The sequence below is a fragment of the Pseudopodoces humilis genome, chromosome 9 (assembly GCF_049639895.1).
Source record: "Pseudopodoces humilis isolate 2021_Gansu_Grassland_sample_001 chromosome 9, ASM4963989v1, whole genome shotgun sequence".
Classification (NCBI taxonomy): domain Eukaryota; kingdom Metazoa; phylum Chordata; class Aves; order Passeriformes; family Paridae; genus Pseudopodoces; species Pseudopodoces humilis.
The window spans coordinates 20,118,696-20,139,147 of NC_142208.1; the positions used below are offsets into that span (position 1 = coordinate 20,118,696).

The 20,452-nt window shown below is 36.9% G+C and overlaps 1 protein-coding gene across 2 annotated transcripts in view; it reads left to right on the forward strand.

Annotated features, from left to right (window-relative positions):
- TBC1D12 (TBC1 domain family member 12) overlaps positions 1-20,452 on the forward strand; it is a 41,462-nt gene that overhangs the window by 8,844 nt on the left and 12,166 nt on the right. Inside the window, exons 2-4 of one of the 2 annotated variants that reach the window (XM_005520843.3) lie at positions 8,274-8,397; positions 15,150-15,206; positions 19,915-20,030. In XM_005520843.3, the coding sequence (XP_005520900.2) occupies positions 8,274-8,397; positions 15,150-15,206; positions 19,915-20,030 (297 nt within the window). The remainder of the gene's footprint in view (positions 1-8,273; positions 8,398-15,149; positions 15,207-19,914; positions 20,031-20,452) is intronic. The other variant, XM_088059544.1, reaches the window with a different exon arrangement.

A 20,452-nucleotide genomic window follows, 5' to 3' on the forward strand; every position in this document is an offset into this window, starting at 1 on the left:
GGCACTCTGTCAGGCACCAGAAAGGAAAAATATTAACTGAGGTTTAACCAGGCTGGTCAGAGTTCCAATCACCCCTGAGACAGTCTTCAAAATAAAACTCTGCCCTGTGTTTGAACTTAGAGTTCACAGACTTGTAGGCCATGTCAAAGGCTGGAAATGTTCATCACCTTTGTCTTGAGAGCACATTGTATGGAAACATTTGAACTGTAGTTATAATGACTGCCCTAATAAAGCTGGTTAGTTTTGCCTTAACTAAAGTGGGTCACCTCTAGAACAATTTCAGGTGGTTTGTTTAATTAAGCTGTACTTTGTGAGACATCTTGGTGAGCTGATTGAAGAATTTGCTGTTGTCAGGAAACAAGGAAAATGTTTCATCCATCCTTCTGGTATTTATATGATCCTTTATGAGGTGCTGTAGCTCATTAAGCCGGAGAGTGAAAAAGTGATGATGGTTTTCTGTGGGACTAGTGAGTTGGCTTGGCTTGCAAGGTATACAGAGTCTTGGAACTGATGCAGCAGAAGGGTTTGTAGGACATTACTTGTGCAAGGAGGAGAAATGGGCTTCCCCATTGTGTGGGTTTGTGGGAGGAAGGGGTCTTGTTCCTCTAGCACTGTTTTGCTTGGAGTATGTTGCTCATTAACTTGCTGTGACTTTGCTGGAGTAGATTTCCTGGCCATACAAAAAAAAAAACCCCAGAAAATACAGATATACAGAATAGCTGTAGTCAGCTGGTAAAAATTCTCCACTTCTTGCAGCTGTCATCTAAGACTTTGTTTTAAATACTGTGGGTGACATTTGATCATTATTAGAGAAGATTGACCATAGTGTTTGATGTCAAAATAGCTTTATAGATGCTAGAACAGTCTGGCATAAAGACATGTAGCATAAATCTCTGTTTTCCTACCTCACTCTGAAATTAAAGGCTGATTCTCTTCCTTTATTTGTATTAAACCATTTTGAAAATTAATCCCATCAGTTACCTTGCTTATGTGCCTGCTTGTTTTTGAATGTTTGAACTGCTTGTAAAGCTGACCTGTGCAATAGCTCTTAGGAGTATAATGTAGTGTGGTAAAATACTGTTTATCGGTGAGTGTTCTGTACAAAGTGTTCTGTAATACTGCTTAACAATTTCAACTCTTAAAACTTCCCAAGTGTTTGTGTACCTGTAGTAAAACTGTTCTGCCAGCAGAGTTTGTAAAGCCACTTTGGGACTGGTATCCACTAGGAGCTTGACAAGAGAGTTGATCTAATTTAGTCACATCAGTGCAGTTCCTTGATAGTTCTGTCAATCTTTCTGTCCTTCCCAAGACACCAGAAGCCACTTCCTTCCCAACCTCTCAGTCCTTAGCAGCTAGTCCTTGACTGTTCATTAAATTTCAGATATACCTAATTGTAGCCAAGGCTTTAGTTGACCACTAATATAAATGGAGACATCATATTTAATTAAAAAAAATACCACAAGCTTGATCTTGCTGATGATGGTTGTTGTTCTGGGTAGGGTTTTTACGTTTCCTTACTTTATTTGTTTGGTGGGGAGGGAAAAGAGGCCAAAAGCTTGCTTGTATAGCACTTAAGACTGCAGGTTTAGACTATTACAAACATTGAGGCTTCTGTGGAGAGGGTAGTTTGGGATATTCTTTGGGTTGTCTTGGTGCAGAGAGAAAGAGGAGATCTTTACATCTAGAAGGTGCTAAAACTAGAAACCTCCTGTAATAAATCTGTGGTTGGGGTAATAAAACTAAGAGAGAAGCTTGTATCTAGCTGCTTCTTGTAGCAAAATGGTGGAACATGTAAACTGTAAAATTAGTTGGGTCACATCTCTTCCAGTATAGGGCAGAATTTTGAAACTTGTGCTGAGAGCAATCATAAACATGTTGGATCAAAATGGGGTGACACTTCAAGCTATTGAAATTAAAAATGTAGAATGCCTGTTGCTCTGCGGGATTTGTAAGTAGCTAACCAAAAAGGTTTTATTTCCTTTCAATGATTCATTATTTATGCTTAGAGTTGAGTTACTTTTGTTTCTGCATGTAAATTATTGAAAAGCCTTGTTTAAAGCAGAGGGACTAATTCTGCTTCATAAAGCAATGGTTTTTTGTCTGCTATTATTTCCAAATTATTGCACATGAGACCTTAACAGAATGACCAAGATTCGAGTATGGAGAAGAATTCTGCTGTGTTCTTAAGCAGCTTTTGTGTTTTATGCCTAGTAAAGAGATGTCAATATGAATATAATAGTTGCTGTTACGTACTTGGCTGTAGTCATGACAGAATATGGAATTGCAGGCTTGTAGAGGTCTTCAGAATTTGTTCTAAAAGTGTGGTTTAAAGAGAAAACTTCTCATTTTAGTGTTTTCTATTTGTAGCAATTCCTGGAACATGCCTCTCCTAACTCTGTACTGATACAGCTTTCTGGATAAAGATTGTTGGGTAAATAAGTAATTTCCTTATCAGCTTGTCTTTCAGCTAATTCAAATTTCAACAAGTTTCAATCATACACCTATTTTGTATGTCTATGAAGCTTATTAAAAAATTAGCATGGGGTGGATGGAGCAAGAGCAGATTGCACGTACAAGCAGAACTCTGTTCTTTGTGGAGATGCAAAATCAGTTGTTTTGTAATACAAATGCAGTTTTTAATGAATTTTGTTGCTTCATCCCTTTTACATGTTCTGAGGTTTTATTGGAATCAGTAGATTTTTTAATGTTATTGCAGAGGAATTTAACTTCAGGGCTTTTAACTGCATTTTTGTAACTGTATTAAAAACACAGAGGAAATGTACTGGGTTTTTTGGTCCAACTTGGTGCTCATTTGTAGCATTACTTCTATGCTGGATTTTCCTGAGCCTCTGTGATTCTGTGAGGAAAAGCTATTATATGACAGAGTGAAGATGTTCTTGATGGGATGCCGATTCCTTCCTGTTTGTGTGTTGCTTCCCTGGATTTAAAATGATGCAGTTGTCTTATGCAGTGTTTACTAACAGGTACTAGATGCTTAATCAAAAGGAAAATCTAATCAGCCCTCACTTCCTCTGTCAGTTCTCCTGGCTTTCAAATCTTGTTTCCTAAGAATAACAACTTCCCTGTTGTCAAAGCTCTTGAAAGATGGATGCAATGGGAAGAAATGATTGATGATGGAAAATTAAACTAAACCAGATTGTCGTGTGTGAAGTAAAAGTCAGAAAAATATTTTGACAGTTAGCTTTTTTCTCTAAAAAAAGGTAACTTTTACTGTGGTAGTATAACTTGAGGTCTCTTTTTGGAGCTATTTTATATGTAAATTAATGAGTAAACATTTTGAGCAAGCTCGAAGTTATCTTGTAAGGATGAGAAATCAGAGAATAGTAGTTTACCTTTCAGCATTGAGATATAAACAGAGCATTAATTTATTTGTAAAATAATCCTAAATTCTGAATATTTTATTTGGAAAGAAAATGTTTCTTTGGTGCCACACTGTGTATTTGCCAAGGATGCCCATAGTTCAGTGGTTGGGTTTTTTTCTTTTTTTTCTGTTTGTTTGGGTTTTTCTGGCTTTTTGTTTGTGTTGTGTTTTGGGGTGTGTGTTTTGTTTTGTTAGGGTTTCTTTTTTCCTAACATAATGCAGCATTTCAAATTAAATTTATTTGTATATTAATGTGAACTGTAAGGAAACATACTTTCCTCACGTATAACAGTAATGATGATCACAGGGTTTATGCTCTCCTCTGAGATCACTTGAATTTTGCCATTTTTCTGTAGTGCAAAATGAATAAATTAGAAAAATGTAGTCTCATTTTTAGTATGCTTTATACTGATGTTTATCCTAAACGGCTCAGCTGTAACACCCAACCTTCCTCTACACCTGAAATCTGCCTGTAGATTGCTAAAAGCATCAGAATAGGTGAAGCTTGAGCCTGTATAAGGAGTTGTAATGATTGAGTGACTGGGAAGGAAAGCTACTTAAGGTGTTGCTTGGATGCTCATAGCAGTTGGAATACTGATAACCTATTGTTTGTGGCACACAGTGGAGTTGTACAAAGGAAAAATTCATATATCTTATCTTTGTTGAAAGAACTGTACGAAATGATGTGTAGCTTGAAACTAGATTAGTTTGACGTTTTTGGTCAAACAAAAGATTCTTGTCAGACTCTTGTTCTTGTGGAGAACTGACTCAATTATACCTAGAGGCAGAGTGCTGGAGATGTGTCTACCCTGGAGCCTTTCATACCTGCTGATGTTCGTGGATGCTGCTGTTCAAAGCACTTCAGTTTTCTTTGAGTGGCTGCTGTGCAAATACAGCACAGTCTGGTTTTGGATAAAATTTAATATCAAGGTTGAAGTAATTGTCTCATATTTTCTGGTAACTTCCTCTAAATCTTGGAAATCTGTTATCCTCTTGGACTGACCTATAGCTAGCTTGGAAATTGAAAAGAAGTTTTTCGTGTTGAGATTTTTTGGGGGGGGAGGGAAGAGGAAGCCAAAACCCCAAAGTAAATAAAAAAAATTCACTAAAGTATCACGTTCCACCTATCCTCCCCCTGAAACTTAATTCTAATTGCATTTAGACTACAGTAATTAATCTTAAATAGCATCACAAAAGTGAATTTAAAAGCAAAGGCAGAGTGGAAACCAGCAATTTCATTAGTAGAGCATAATGTTAGTGTCATCTGTAGAAATGGTTAACAGTTTTGAATTGCTGTACCACCAGTATGGTGAAATTTGCACAGACTAGCCTGGGCACAGGCAGGAATAGTTGAAGCAACACTGTTAAAAATAAGGGGGAAAACCACCAGTCATAGCTGTCATTACAGCTGTTGTAGTTCTGTGATCACAGCCCATAGGCTTTTGTTCAGCATAATCCAAACCATGTTAGCAATATGATGTCTTGATCTGTGCCAATAACTTACTCTATGGCACTTCATTTAGCTTTTGAGCTCTTCAAGGCACCTACTGAAACATTTTGGAGTGTCATTTGAGAGTGTTAATATGTATTATATAAAAGAAGCAGGGGAAAAAAAGAATCCTTGCAGCTTTCCCCTGGGCTTTTGTAAACCAGAGCTTAAATCAATGAACTAATTTAATACTTCCATCCCATGGGTCCTTGCAACAGAAAGAGTTGTTCAGTTCTAAAGTGTAGGCTCTTTTTTAAGGAATTTTGAAGTTTTCAAATGCATTTTGAGATTCTGTACCAAAATGCTGTTGACTTTTCAGCTATTTCAATAGTTGACTCTTCCTGGGACCAGCGAGACTTATGAATATTCTAAGCAGCAACAAATACATCAAATCTAGTACACTTCCTGCAGTTCAGTGAATGCAACTTGTAAGCATTCACAGATGCTGTTCTTTAACAAGGCTTTTGTAAGGCTTTACTGCTGTCAAGAACACATCAGATGTGATACTGTTGGCTGCCAAAACAATGCCAAAACAATTAAAAAGTGTCCTTCCATCTTCAGCAAAGCTTATTTGTAGTCTCTCATTAATTTCCCTCGGATTAGAATTCCTATGTGGAGTTTATTCTGACATGATACAAAGTTTTACCAGCTTTTCGCCTTCCCAAGAAACAGACTTCATTGAATATGTACTCCATAAAAGTAGAACTTCTTTCCTTCCAGACTGCATTCTGGAGGGTTTGTTTTAATGTTTTATTTGTTTTAGAAAAATGAAAAATTAAATCTTGTAAAAGCCATGAGCATGCCTAAATCTTTTGTATAGAAATATTAATTAAAAACTTCTGTATGTTTACACATTTTTTTCCTTTTAAAAATCTACCAGCTGCCTGGTTAATAATGAACTGGCTTTGATACAGTGACAGATTGCCATCAATTTTAAATGCATCTTTCAGCTTCTACATATGCTAGAAGCAGTGGAGTTCAACTGCCAAGTAATCCTGGTGGTATTCCATAATATGTACAGAGACTGGATAGTTATTGCCGCCCATGAAGTCAAGAAAGGTACTCCAGAATGTACCTTCCCACATACCTGCTTTTGAGGGAAAAAGTCTTCTCTAATCAAGTTCAAATACAGCTGTTGCAGATTGAAGGGCAAGGCTGTGGGATAGTGCAGAGTGACATGTCTTTAGAAAACTTCTGTCTTGTTTTGTTGATTCTTCAAATGCTCCGCTTTCCCTCCTGAAGATAATGTAAAGAAAGCACTGTGAAAAGTGTCATTATGAAATAAGCCTGTGTTATTTATGTAAGCATATTTTTTTTTTGTCTTACTGAGTGGATCTGTTCATTTCACTAATGGTGTGCAGTCTTGGGATTGACTGAGGATGGTGTTTTTTAAAGGCATGGGTACCATGGCTGGTCTTTTTCACTGTTCCTCCTTTCTAGGCTATAAAACAGAAACAACTGTCTTGGAGATTCTGAGTGCTTACTTTGCTTCCACAGGGATGGACTAAGATATTATAAATTTCTGTGATGGGGACGGAGTTGTAGGATGTGTGAATCACAGCAATGCTTTCTAGAACAATCTGTATTAATTAAACTATTATTAATAGCAATGACTCAATTCCATTAATGGCAAACAACTATTCAAATCATGCAATCAGTTATTCCCCAAATGTGCTTTCCCAGTAATTGTATTGGAACAACATCTGGGAAACCTCCACAGAAGTGGCACAGTGTACTGGGGTACCAACAGATTCTATCTGGGTGTTCTAAAAAAATCTCTCGTGGTGTTCTCTTTCATCAGGTGTGTGTGTAATCCTGTACTCCCTTCCTGTCTATAGCAACTCTGTTTTCTTGAATGCAGTCTTTTAAAATGTTTTTGACAAGCTGTTGATGATGGTAGTGTGTAGATGTGACAGTGGCCTCAAATAGAGTGAAGGAAGTCTTGGTGTTCTGAATTTCTTGATTTTTTTCTGGATTCCACAGGACCACCAGTCTTGAGCTTATGGGAGTTTTTGGGAGGCTTCCATGCTCTGTCAGCACCTACTTCTCTATCTCTCCAGCTTGCTGTTTGCTGGTGGCTAAATCTCAACTACACACAAATCCACAGTCTGTAGAGTTCATTCATGCAAATTTGCACAAAAAAGTGTGATTTTTGACAGGCATTTGCTTGTTTCCCAAATAACAAAAAGCATTCTGGGGACTAAAAAGATAGCTTGTGTTTGAAGACCATACAACATCTTACAAACACTCACAGTTTCTAATTGTAAAACTATGCTGACTGGCCAGAAACCCTGGCAGCACTGGAATTTAAGAGGCCTGAGCACTTTTCAGACAGATTGTGGTTGTTGAAGCATGCTCTTTTTATCTGGGCAAAGCTAAGAGTCTGTTTGCTGTGCACAAATGTGACTGCTTCCAATTTGAAAAGGAATTATGTTTTAAAATACAGCAAATACTTTTAAGTATTTGCTTAAGAAGAATAAATCAGGGGATCTCTTTCCAGAAGAAGAGTGTAAAATTAGCTATTTAACACTGTACAAAAACATCTTCCATCAAAAGTACTCCTATATTCTGTTCTCTGAGGTCAGCTGGTAAGCTTCCTGAGAAATAACCTTACAGGCTACTGAGCTTTTAATCCTTTTATGTTATGAGTTTCTGGAAAGTAACTTTCCAGTATTCAGAATAAATACGCTTCTTTCATTTTTAAAGCACTTGTACGTAACATGCTTTGTGAGAGCTTGTGATTGGAGTCAAATAGTACAGCTGAGTATCTGATCAGTGGTCACTAACGTGGTCTTGTGATGGCTGGCTTTTGAAGAAGTAAGAGCAATTCAGTCTTATGCCTCTTTGGGTGTAATTGCTTTAGGCACTGGTAAAGGTTATCTTCTAAACTGAAGCTGTGTGATTGTTGCCTGCTTTTCTAGTCCATGCTATGAAAGTTGAAGGTGTGAAGATTGATAGAAGTAATAATTCACCTCTTTTTTTAAAAAAAAAATCTCTTAAATTACAGGGTTTTTCAGCTGTTGTCATTTCAGTCTCCAAGTAAGTGAGGAAGAAACACTTAAAGCAAACCCCAAACAGAAGTTTGAGAGTCTGTTGTATGCTGTTTGTATTTAAGAAAGTGTGTGCTATTACTAAGAAAAGCTCTGATATTGCATAAACTAGTTTAGAAGTAAAGTTGTGTGTTAAGTACAAATATTAGCATTAAAGCACATGTAATGAAAGATGCTCAACTTCACATTAATTATTTTAAAGTAGAATGCACTATGCATTTCCTAAGCAGTAAACCTCTACGTTTCACCCAAGTGGTGAACTGGTGGAGAAATTGAAGAAATGTAAGTAGGCACAATATACTTCATTTATATGCTTATAATAAACAGAACGAAAACCTTCTTGTCTTTTCAGAAACTTTTTCACTAAAAGGACAAAGGAACTCAAACCTGCTGTCCAAAGCGCTCCTGGTTGGAAGTTGTTTGGAAAAGTCCCACCCAGGGAAAACCTTCCAAAAGATTCCAAAATTATTCAGCAGGTGAGTAAACACACAACTCTAGGTAGGAAAATTGTGAAAATAACACACAGGTACTGCATTCCTCTGCTGTTATATCCACATTGGTGTTATATGACCACAGGGTGCTCCGAGAACACTCTTTTAGGGCTCTGTTTAAGTAATAGTAGTTACTAAGGAATTTGAATTTTATTATTATCTTGTACATTCTTCAGTACATGTCAGTACTTATAAAAAATACTTACAGAAAGGTGATATATGTTTAAAAGCATTTAAGCTGTTTTTGTCAAGACATTAGAACTTGCATTAATTTCCCATAAAATTTTATCATATCTAACATGGTATTCTGCAATCTGACCCATTTTTCCATTGTCATCCTTGCATGGAAGACTTCCTATGTAGGCAACTTGTGATAAATTGCTTAGAATTCTGAAACATGTCATCTTTAATTTAAAGTTTTAATCTCACTCAAGATACTTTGTTGCAAAATAATACTATAAATTAAACTTGCTTTTGAGCTACTGGAATTCTTCACAAAGATACCTCTGATTTCCTTCCTCTGTTCCTGTGTTACAAAGCTGCACTTCCATATAATTGTTCCTGTGGAATCTGTCTTTGATCAAATAATACCTAAAATGTCAGTCTTCAAAGGTAATTGGTAATGCATCATTAACATAATGTTAGCATGCAAACCTGAAGCTCAAAGATTTGTTGACATAAGAAATATGAATGTCCCCTGTGTTGGTTAAAACAGTAATCTCTTGAGGGCTGCTTTCTCTGTCTCCTTTCTTAAATTCCAAATAAGCTGATGTGTTTGGCAGGTGCAAATGGCTGTGAATGAAGCAGTGTTCAGTTATCTCCTAGAAAGAGCTTTGTAGCAAAGAGAGCCTTTTGGGAGCAACCAAAGTGAAAAACAAGAGGATCTTTTTGAAGGACTTTAATGCAATGGGACTTGTCACACAATGAAATGGTGCAAGAAAATGATGAGATTACAGAAAGTGCAGTCTTGTGGGTTGAAACTACGTGACCTTTAAAGGTGTCCCTTCCAACCCAACTTACTCTGTAGTTTGTACTGTGAAGTAAACAGAATGCTTTTTCTATATTTTCAAATACAGTTTTCTTATTTGAGTGGTTTCCTCTTCGAGTGGGAGAGGAGGCAAGCATTCTTGGTTTGCTTGCAGGTGCATGCTGTTGGCCTTGTGCTGTGAAAATACTGTGGTGAAGTCCAGATGTCTCTTCCATCCAGTGAAATGGAGAACCTGCACAATGTTACTTGTCATCTCCTTACTGTTTTCTAGTAATTTGCTCTGGAGATCGTGTTACAATAGAATGGTTTGGGTTGGAAGGGAGTCCTACTCTCCCTGCTGTGGGCAGACAGCTTCCAATAGACCAGATTGCTCAAAGCCCTGTCCAATCTTTTAACATTTTTAGGGATGGGGCATCCACAGCTTTCCTGGGCAACCTGTTGAAGATGATGATCTGAAGAAATAGTTCTAATTTCTTATTCTGTTGTCCCTCAGTGGCTGTGTTTGTTTTAAACTGTAGTGTTCCCATTTTTTAACTCCTCCAAAGTGTCAGAAAAGCAAATGTAATGCAACAATCCTTAACTATAATTGAGTTGCTCCTAGTCATGTGGTTTGTGCTATAATGTTTTCCAGATTAGAGTCACTGTTGGATTTACATAATCTTGAGTAAAGTATCAGTAATAGCTAATAGTTTCAGCTTTCTATTTGGCTAAAGCATGCATGGTCTTTAGATAAAGCCTCATGAGCTAAGAGGTACAGCTACCAAAAGGGGAACCAGCTTGACAGTATGCCCTGCACACAGTTAAGCTGCATACCTAAGGAAATTTGATCTTAAATTGAGAAATGGCCCTAAATGTCTCCACAATTAGCATGCGTCAAATGTCTTGCACGTGTATTTAAAATTTTCTATGTAGCTCCTTGTGCATATGCCTTTAAAGAAAAGCTGGTGGTTTCTTTTCTCAAAAAATGTTCAAATTTGCTGAGATGGTGATGGGTCAGAATGAATATAGGCACACTTGGCTATTGAAGATCAATGAGGAATAGCATCTTCACTTCAAATGGCTGACTATAGTCTGTAGAATCACTAATCCCTCACTAGGCTGGAGATGTGAGTGAAAAGAATAGAATGCCTTTAAGAAGTTGACAGAAATATGATTAAAGCTTAATGTGTTTTGTTCACATGCAATTCTGTGAACTAGTCAGATTACTTCATAACCTACATGTAATGTCTCTCCAAACTTGCACTATGACTTTCTAAGTGTGAGTGGAGGGATCAAATATGTTTGAAACAGAAACCCCTCATTTTTGCTGAATTCATTTAGCTCTTTATGGTAAGAACCATGTTTACTTCTTATTAGCCAGCTTTTGTAAAATGAACCTTAGGTGTAAGACTAGAAAAAGGTAGGCAAGCTGCCTGTGAGGGAGTTTATAGTAGTTTATTATTAGCCACAAATCTTGTCATTCCTGGACATTATTTTTCGTGGTTGGACACGATCCTTTCACTTTGCTGATGTCAGTGGCCAGCTTTGGGAGGGTGCAAATAAACCCTTGATTAAGGAAACTCAGTAATGAGTCAGCATCCTGCGTGTAAAAGATGAGATCTTAAGAAGTCCTGTTGCAAGAAAAATTAACTCACAACAGGAAAAACTTTGCAATTAATAGGAGGAGGAAGTCTTTTGGATAAGGATAATGCTTACATCAAAGTTTTATGGCAATACCATGAAGCATGAAGTACCTTCCTATTAGCAAAACTGAGAAAAATTGCATCATTGTAGATTTATAGCCAAAAGATTGGTAGGGCTTATGTGCCCCTTTTCCATCCTGGCTGAAGAAGGAACCCCCTTTGTTCTTTTTGTTATGACAAGGATAATGTAGTAAATTGCGGATTACGTTTATATGAATGCTTGTGGCTTGTCCCAGTCACTGTCTGTCAACTAGACACTGCTATATGTGCCTCTCCTCTCTCAGATATGTACTACTCAGATATAATATATTATCTTGAATAACCAAGATAATCTGGAAACTTAATTTGGGATACTGTTTCAGACATTTTTCAGGTGAGGATGCCAGCCAGCTGTGCCTTCAGAGACCGCCTAATGAATATTATTGTAAATAATTTCTTTGCAAGTCTCTTAGCCTGTGTAGAAGATAATGAATGTTTTTGTGGTGCAGCAGCCTGCGGGGTTTGCCTGCACAGTCCCTGCAGCTGCGCTGCCTTGGGCGAGATGCGCTCCTTCAAACTGGGTCAGAGGTTGAAAGTTCTTGGCAGCTGCATCTCCCCACTTGCAGCTGCTGGCACGCTCATCTCTCCTTGGATTTAGAGCTGCCCAAGCAGGATGTGATTGAGGCCAACTCTTTTGCTGGACATCTCCTTCCTCTGGGCTTCATTCCTTCACTGTTTTTTTTGAAAAGGGAAAACAACTCCCCAGGACTGCAAATGTCAAACGCATTTGATGGTTTTAGGAAGTGTGCCTTTTTTCATGAACTGCAGCTAATAAAACTAGCTATTATAAGAAGCATGTTGTCATTATTGATCAGTTTGGTAAATTCTTTTCAGTCTGTACCGAAATCTGCTTTAAATTAGACTGCTGAAATACTTTAATGCAGAAGCATTTAAAGCAAAAACAGACTTGTGGGCTGATATATAGCATTTTGGAATGTATTGACTGAAGTCCAAGTTCTGTTTAAAAATGCAAGCTCAATTTCAGTTTTTGTGTTTATGGTTAAAGAAAAGAGCTTTTAATCTATGATAAAAAGTTTTCTGAATATCAAGTAATTAAGTTTAGCTTATTTTATTAAAGCAGGTCTACATACTTTTTATTAATGTATTTAAAACAGTATGGTTTTGTCCTCATATGCCTGAATTAAAGTAAACTCAAAATATGCAATTACAGGTTGCAAGATAAGAAACAAGCAAAATGTACACCAAATTTGCTTTATCAGCAGTTTTAATAATGCTTCTTGCAGTGGTAGCCTTAAATGAAGTGGAAAAAAAAACAACTTCTTTTCTACTTAAATCTGCCACATCATTAAAAGCTTGCAGTGATTTTAGAAATGACTGCTTATTCAGAAGTGAAAACATCTTTCCAATAGCTGTCACCTTGTGTACAAAATGGAAGGTTTTAATCTTAGTCCATTAAATACTAGCTTTGACTGAGTCACTGTTGTACATGTAACCTCTGAAAATATGCTGGGGTGGCTTTGAAATCTTTACAAAAAAGAACTGCTTGGGGGCTAAAAAAACCATAGGTGTCTTCACTTGAATATTTTTCCAATGTTGTTATCCCCAGTCTGAGATCTAATGGAGAAATTGGAGTCATTGATTCGGCAGAATTCCCATGGTCTCCCAGGGACAAGGGTTCTCAGAGGCTTCTCTTCAGAGGAACAGATGTGTTTTGAATCAGTTTTCATATGACTCAAACCTTTTGGCTTGCAATATTAGCTCTTCCCACCAGTCTTGGTTGTTAGAGTTTAAAGGTGTGCAAAGGTCTTAATGCTTATAAAATGTGTATATGTGTTTGTAAACAAACCCAAGGACTGACTATCTCAGAGAAGTTGTTGAATGCTTTTTTACAAGAGTGGTTCTTAAGTAGAGAGGTCATGTGATTATCTTGTGTTATGTTGGCTCACCTTGCACCACTACTGGAGAAAAAAGAAAGGCAAGACCTGCCTGTTTGCCAGATACAGGGCAGGAATACATTGGTAACTAACTGCCTGGAAACAAGGACAAATAATAAATGGGGCTGTTTGGCCTTGCAAGGAACCTGTAACACCTGAATTACAATTTGCCCTACCAGAAGCAGTGAGAATCTGGGATGGTTTTCATTGTAGATGCTGTAGCAGTTCAGATTCTCAAGAAATGTCCCACATCATTCAGTTATCCTATGTGTAGTCTTACATATCTGAATGTAGATATGTGATCTGTATTTAAATATCGTCTGTGTAAATATCTATTCTAGAGGAAAACCATAGACATTCACCAGTGTTTTAGATTTCTTCAGTGATTATCTTGTCAGTAAAATGGTAGTGAAACTGGTAGGACTTCAGAGTCACACATGCTTTCTTTTGTTTTGCATAAAGGCCCTAAAATACAGTTCAGCACCTATTGCTAGGATGTCCTAAGTTCCTTTGACAAGGGAAACTTGTTAAGGAGAAACTCTTATGATGTCAGTGCTATGCTGGTGGCACAAATGCATCTTCAGGGGAGCTCCTTCCAGGGGAGATGGGATCAGTGTTTTGAAAATAATGTGGAAGTATTGAATCTGCTGATGTGAATTCTTCTGATTGCTGGTTTTTTTTAAAAAAACAAAGTATTAAAGGACAACTTCAGAGAGTATTTAAGCAACTGATCTCTTCCTAAGGCTTGAAAAAGAAAGCGTGGGCATACATAGGTATGAATTTTCATTTCTGTTCCTGAAAGTTGCTGGATTTGGAGGAAACAAATAATATAAATTGAGGTAATAAAAATTGTAGTACTTAATTTTCTTTGACTTGGTGGGACATAATATTTTATTTTTTAGTCTTCTGGATTCTCTCTTTGTGGGATCCCTCTCCTTCTATTGGGCCTTTGAATTTCTTTAGTGAAGCAGGATACATAGGATTTTTCTTCTCTCAAAGAACTGAGCATTTGCAGGTTAAGCAGACATGCTTCTGAGCTTGAGGTGCCGAGAAAGCAAAATCATCATCTTGACAGGCTGTATTGAATTCCAAAAGAATAGGTTCAGGTGGTCAATCTGCTGTCATTCATGGGCATTTATTTAAAGCGTGAAATTGTGGGGCTTTTTTGTTGGTTTGTTTTAATATGAATCTTATCCTTCCAATGATGGCATGGTCCTTCAGTACTGAAAAGGAAAAATAGTATGGCAAGGGAGAAGAAAGCCTTTAGAATGGTTTCTATTACTCTGAGCACTGCAGATATGTTCTGTTGAATTAATGATAAAAACCCTTTTTTCCTTCTCCCAGGCACTATAATTCAAGGCTTAAAAGCCTTGAATAAAAATAAGCAGTGGGCTTTGTTTGTCACTTCTCCTATACTCCATCTTTTAGCTTGGCTTATCTTTCCATTATAAAACCAACTTTGACTTTTGGTTGGAAATGTGCGGAGCCATGGTTGTACAGGGTCTCCTGTAGCTGGGCTTGCATTTATACCTGGTTGCCTTGCTGCTTGAGTGGTGCTTAGAATCATGTTTATAATGGAAGGGGCTATTGCTTAAGGCATTACAAATACATCTCTGTTCTCACCAGCAAGGCTGAGGTATAGCCCACTTTTGAGCTTTCAGTTAAGAAATACTAATGATAACATGGCAGGGGACTATGTTTTGTTTTTCCTTTCTAACAATATGTACCTTCCAAGGCTGTGGTTAAGTCAGTCTAATGTCTGTCAGTGGTGTGTACTAGGGAGACACGGGATGTATCAGGGACCGCCTTTGTTGTGCACCTGAGAAGCACCATGGAAAAAAACTCCCTTTGGACAAAGGAGCTGATTACTGAAAATATAAAACATCAATTAAACCAGAAAAACAATCCAGTCAATGTCTGAACAATACAGATCTTGCACAAGTGGGAAGTCTTTGTATGTGTGTCTATTGAAGGGCTGGAAAAGGAGGAAGAACAGACACATCCATGTTTTTTTAAACATACAAGATAAATACTCTATATGTGTATTAAAATTTTGGCTTGAATGTTGCTATTTTGTAATGATATTTTTCCTTCATTTATTCACTAAGGCTCTGCTTCTGTTTTTCTTATTAGGATGACAGTTCTGGCAGTCTTGCGTCAATATCTGCTCTCAGTCTATTAAACGCAGGGGTATGAAATTTAATATATACTTTTTTTAGTTGTATTTGATGCCATGCATGGGACTGTGTAGCACTCATTAAAATAGTACAAGCATCACATTTTCACAGTAGCATGAATATTTTATGGCACTAACCATCAACTCATCAAAAGCCATTAGTAAAGTAAGTTTCACACGTGAATCTCACTAACAACTTGATAGAGTATTATTGTTTATTGTTTATATTGCATGTTCTTGAATAGCAAGAAATAGGTAATCATAGAGCTTGACAGTAATTTACTTTCTGTGTTTGCTGTGCCTCATTGCTTAATGGTAAACATTGTTGGAAGGCTTAATTTGTAATATTTTTGAACACCTTATTAAATTTGAAAATTGATATACTAGAATCGTCTTTGTCACTGAGCCACACAAGCTATGTTAAATTTTACGTGATCTGTTTGCTGTGACTAGCTTCCTTCTGAAATTGTGCAAGCCCGTTACTTTGTAAACTTTTTATGTGCTTCTGCACTCAGTGTTAAACATGAATAATACACACTGGCATTTTAGTTCTGTGGAACTGTGAAACAGAGCAGTCATGTAAACTGCTGGTTGATTCTGATGCCTGTGGTTCACATTACATGGCCTGGCCACTCTCGTCATGTCTTTATTGGGCCCTGGGCCAGTCGCTTCTTGTAAACAAAGGAAGATGAAACTTGAAGCACCTTATTAAATATCCAATTGAGCAAAAAATACAGCAAACAAAGAATTGGAGGTGGATGGCGTTAACTTTGGAAGATTGACCTAGAAGCTCTTGAGTGTCTGTTTGGTTGTCCTTTTGTACTCTGTGAAGATTAGTATTTTCTTCTCCATCAATACATCTGTTCTTTCTATTTCACCTGCAAATTAGGCAAGAATGTACTGTTCTGCCTGTCCTGACAGCATCTGGAATCCTTATTTCTGGGAAAATGGCTAGTTTATGACTCAGAATTTTTCAGTGACATTTACTCTTGCTATAAACACTTCTTTGCTTATAATCACCTTGTAGCCAGTGCTAGCTCAGCAATTTTAACATTTAACCTGGAGGCAACATGCATGCTGATGTAGGATTATTCATTAGCAAAAATTCTTCTTACATGGATGCACTCCTAGGTGAATCTATTAATGCTTCTATTCTTGGATGACCAGCTCTGATTCAAATAAAAGCATATAATTTTTCTGATGATAAATCTAGTTAGCTGAACAACATCATGAAGGTAATCATATAGATGTTTCATAGATCCATCTGCTCCAGTCACGTGTATGTAGAAGGGAGAGAGGTCTAAAACCATTTGCACAATATATGACAATCCCCATTCTGTTTCGTCAGCAAAGTCTGTTAATTGAATAAAATCTGTTTTAGTATCACACTTAGCTTTAGAGAGGAGAAAGCTTGTTAGAAGAAACTGCCATATACAGGATGTTCAATTGGACTATTAGTATGCCTTGACATCTGCTTAAAATAGAGGCAGTCCTTAAGATAGGAGAAGTTTATTCAGTCGCATAAATTCTCTACACATCTGATGCCTTTCTCCCCCAGCATACCTACAACATAATTGGATGTGTGGTGTTTTGTCTGTATAATTGGTACTGTGAGAACTTCCATAGTCCTTGTAACCAAAGGCTTTTATCACTCATTCCCAGGAGTTCACCTTTTGTTGTTGGATCATAAATAGATCAAACTTATTTCCAGATTCATGTTGAATTTTATGGTTGGTATTTATTCCTTTACAGCTGTATAGTTTGGGCTGTGTAGGTGCAAATTTGTCTTCTAATACTGAATCTCTGTGTTCACACTTAGCTAAATACTTTATCCCCACAAGCATACCCTACTTCAGGTCTACTAATGCTTTAGGAATGCTGCAATGCAGCTGTTTTTTCTTTCTGTAAGGTTGTTGGCTTAAGTATTGGAAGAAGAGGCTATGAGCAGTTACTTGTATGTTACACAGAGCAATCCAGTACTGTTTAGAAGTGTCAAAAATTACTCTCAGTGGTTTAACTCTCAAGGTCTGACTGTCCTTTATGGTACTACAGCAGAAGGATGAATGAAACTTCAGACTTGCATGCTTTCCGTGTAGATAACAAAAAGGTGCAAGCAATAAAGACCTCTGTGGATTTATTCACTTTTTTCCATTATTCTTTAGAACACCAGGGCATTTTTTTGGTGTTCTTTGCTGGGGTGGTAGGGGGTGGGGTTTTTTGGGTTTGGGTTTCTGGTTTTTGGGTGGGGTTTTTTGTTGTTATAAGAAGATAGTATTTGAGATATCTTTATCTTCTTAAACAAATGCAGTTTATAAGCTAAAGATGTTTTCCCAGCCTCAGTTACCTGTCTGTAGGCTGATAGGCTTATCTGTGTCTCTGCAGGAATAAATACCAGAAATGCAAGTCCCTCCACATATCGAAGCACTCTTAAGTATATTGTCAGTGTTTTTCAAGAAAAACGTGCTTTTAGCTTCTTACTGGGTTAATTATTGGCAGTGGATAACAGGATGCAGTTCCAGACTTAGTAAGAAGATAACTGGTTTTACTTTTTATAAAAGCTGAGTTTTGTTTTTCTTTATTTTGGAATTATGAAGTATTCTGGAATTTTCAATAAATGCCTGGTATGTTGCAATAAAGATTTTTTAAAATAACCTTCTCTAAGCTTGTGAAACCATACATGTGACACCTCCAAAATATTTTTTTTTTTTTTACATATACAGGTTTTACATTTAGCTGTCAACTATTCTGTCTTCTGGCACATGCCCTGCATGTTAAGCATCTGACAAAAAATTTGATTTATAAATTGTATTTTTACCTTATATATTATTAGAGAGTAGTAGGGAGAATATTAGCTCACATCTTTCAAAGTGAAATTTTTTGTCAGCTCAATCTTTTTAGATTCTTCATCAAATGCACAGTTAAGGATATTGGAGTCTTTACATCTAGTCTTACAAAGTATTCCAGAAAAAAATGGATACCTTATTTGCACAAGTTTTCTACATATCTGATGGTTGTGGGATCTAATCTTCAGATAGGTTTTCCAGAGCACAGGCTTCTTGAGGAAAAAGCCTCTTCCTTTGAAAGGTTCTGATAGTTTGGAATGTATATCAATTTGGGGAATGTCCAGCCATGACAGTTTGAGCCTGAGACTATTTTGGTGTCTGTTTTGACTCGTTCTGGTAACAATTATAGTTTTCATTCTTTGCCCATGTGATCTCTGTTTACAAAATCCAACTGTTCATGATGTATACTTACTTTCAGAAGCACAGGTGGATGATGAGTTCTGCCTTTTGTGAAAATCTCTGTTGAAGAATTTTTAATTTTTGTTTTTTCTTTCTCTGTTGCCTTGGAAATAGTGTATCAGTTCTTAGCACAGGTGATAGCCGGGAGCACTAGCATTGTTCACATGTATTGCTTGTATTAAAAAAGGTAAGAGCAGCTTCATTTCAGATGTACATCTTGCAGTGCTTTTTTAATCTTTTTTTTCCTTTTTTTTTTTTTTTTACTTGCATACAAGTTAGATATGTAGAGATGTTGAAAAGGTTGCTGGTGTTTGAGCTTCCTCATCTCTGACCAATAGATGAGCTTGATTTGGTGACTTTTTTTACAAGGGAGAATATGGAAGTAAATCAGGACTTCTGCCAAGAATAGGAGGGATGGCATTGCTATTGTACTGCAACCTGGATGTTGATCTCTGAGTGTTATCACAGGATGCATTCCGAATTTACAAATGTACTGGAATGTCTTGAGGTATATAGCATGACAGGAGTAGTAATGTTGTTTCTGTTTTTAAGTGGAATGAAATATAATTTTAATAAAAATAATTTTAGGCTTGAGAATATATGTATTCATTCATATGGTGAGCATTGATTTTTTGTTTTTTCTTGTGTTTGTGTAAATTACAACAAAATTCTACCAATCCTGTGTCCTGTTGTTCAAGATACTTGTTTCAATGTGCTGAATGGTGTTCATGCATAGTATTCCATTAACTTGACAATAAATGTTTATTTACAGTGGCAAAGAAGAAGGGGACATGAGATTTGAGGTTTTAGTTTCTTCCTAAGGATTGTGTCATATTTCTGTTTTATTGAGTTGCTACTGTGCTAAAAGGATTAGAATTCTTTCTTCTTCAGAATCTTGTGTGTATTAAAGGCAGTTAAATATTTCTAAGTAGATTGCATGTTTTAACCTTGGAGGAAGGAAATTATATGAAACAGGCTTGTAATGATAAATACTGGTGTACTGCCACTCAGTGTAGTGTAGGTGGTTCTGGTTGATGTGGGTGCAGTGGTGGTGTTAAAGGCCTCAGGAATGTGAGGTGTACTGGATCATAAGGGAGGCTGGAATCAAGAGGAAGAAATGGAAAGAGACACCTGTTCTTGATTAGTGGTCTTTGTTAGTTATGGGTTTTTTATTGTCAGCTTAACATATTGTTTAAATATACTTGTGCACTAGCTAGGCTGGGTAGATTATGTAGATTTCTTTAATACCTGATTCTGGGATGTTCAGTAAAAATATTGAACTAGAATAAATCATATACTTAGCTGTCCTGGAAAGCTGCACTGTTGCTATCAGCAGTTTCAACTTGTAGTGTTAGCTGCTTGCTGTCTTATTAAGTAATGTTAAAATATGAAATTATTTATGCATTAAGTAATATAATGCTTTCTAATTTGGAGTGAGGCTGAAAGTGGAAGTTTAATTTTTATCAAAAATGTTGTTTAGGAATATGAAGCACGGACAGGAAGAATGTATAAACCTCCACCCCCATCAGCAAGACGTAAAAATATTGAGTTTGAACCACTTTCAACTACTGCTTTGATTCTGGAGGATCGACCAGCGTAAGTATGATTCTGCTGTGCAACTGAAGGACTGAATTTAGATACATTTCTGATGAGCTGAAGTTCACCAGTCTTATATGAACGAATTGGATTATTCTGTCCCACATAATAGCCTAACAAATACTTCCAGAAGAGCCTTTAAGTGTATCGCAGCCTATATGAGGAAATCTTTCTCACTGTAATAGAGTCACCAGTCTGTAATCTGCTGTATCTCACAGCTGTCTATGACCATGCTCTGGGCATCCTCAAAGTCTTCAGGAATTTTCTGGATTGATTTCTTCACTGCTTTCTCAGTGTACAGTTCCTTCTTCCTTATCCTTCCTTCCCCTATTTTGGAAACTTAAAAACATATTAGATAGGTAATATCTCAAAGTGCAGCTGAAGGCAAGGAAACAGCAGATGAAGATGTAAAATAACCCACA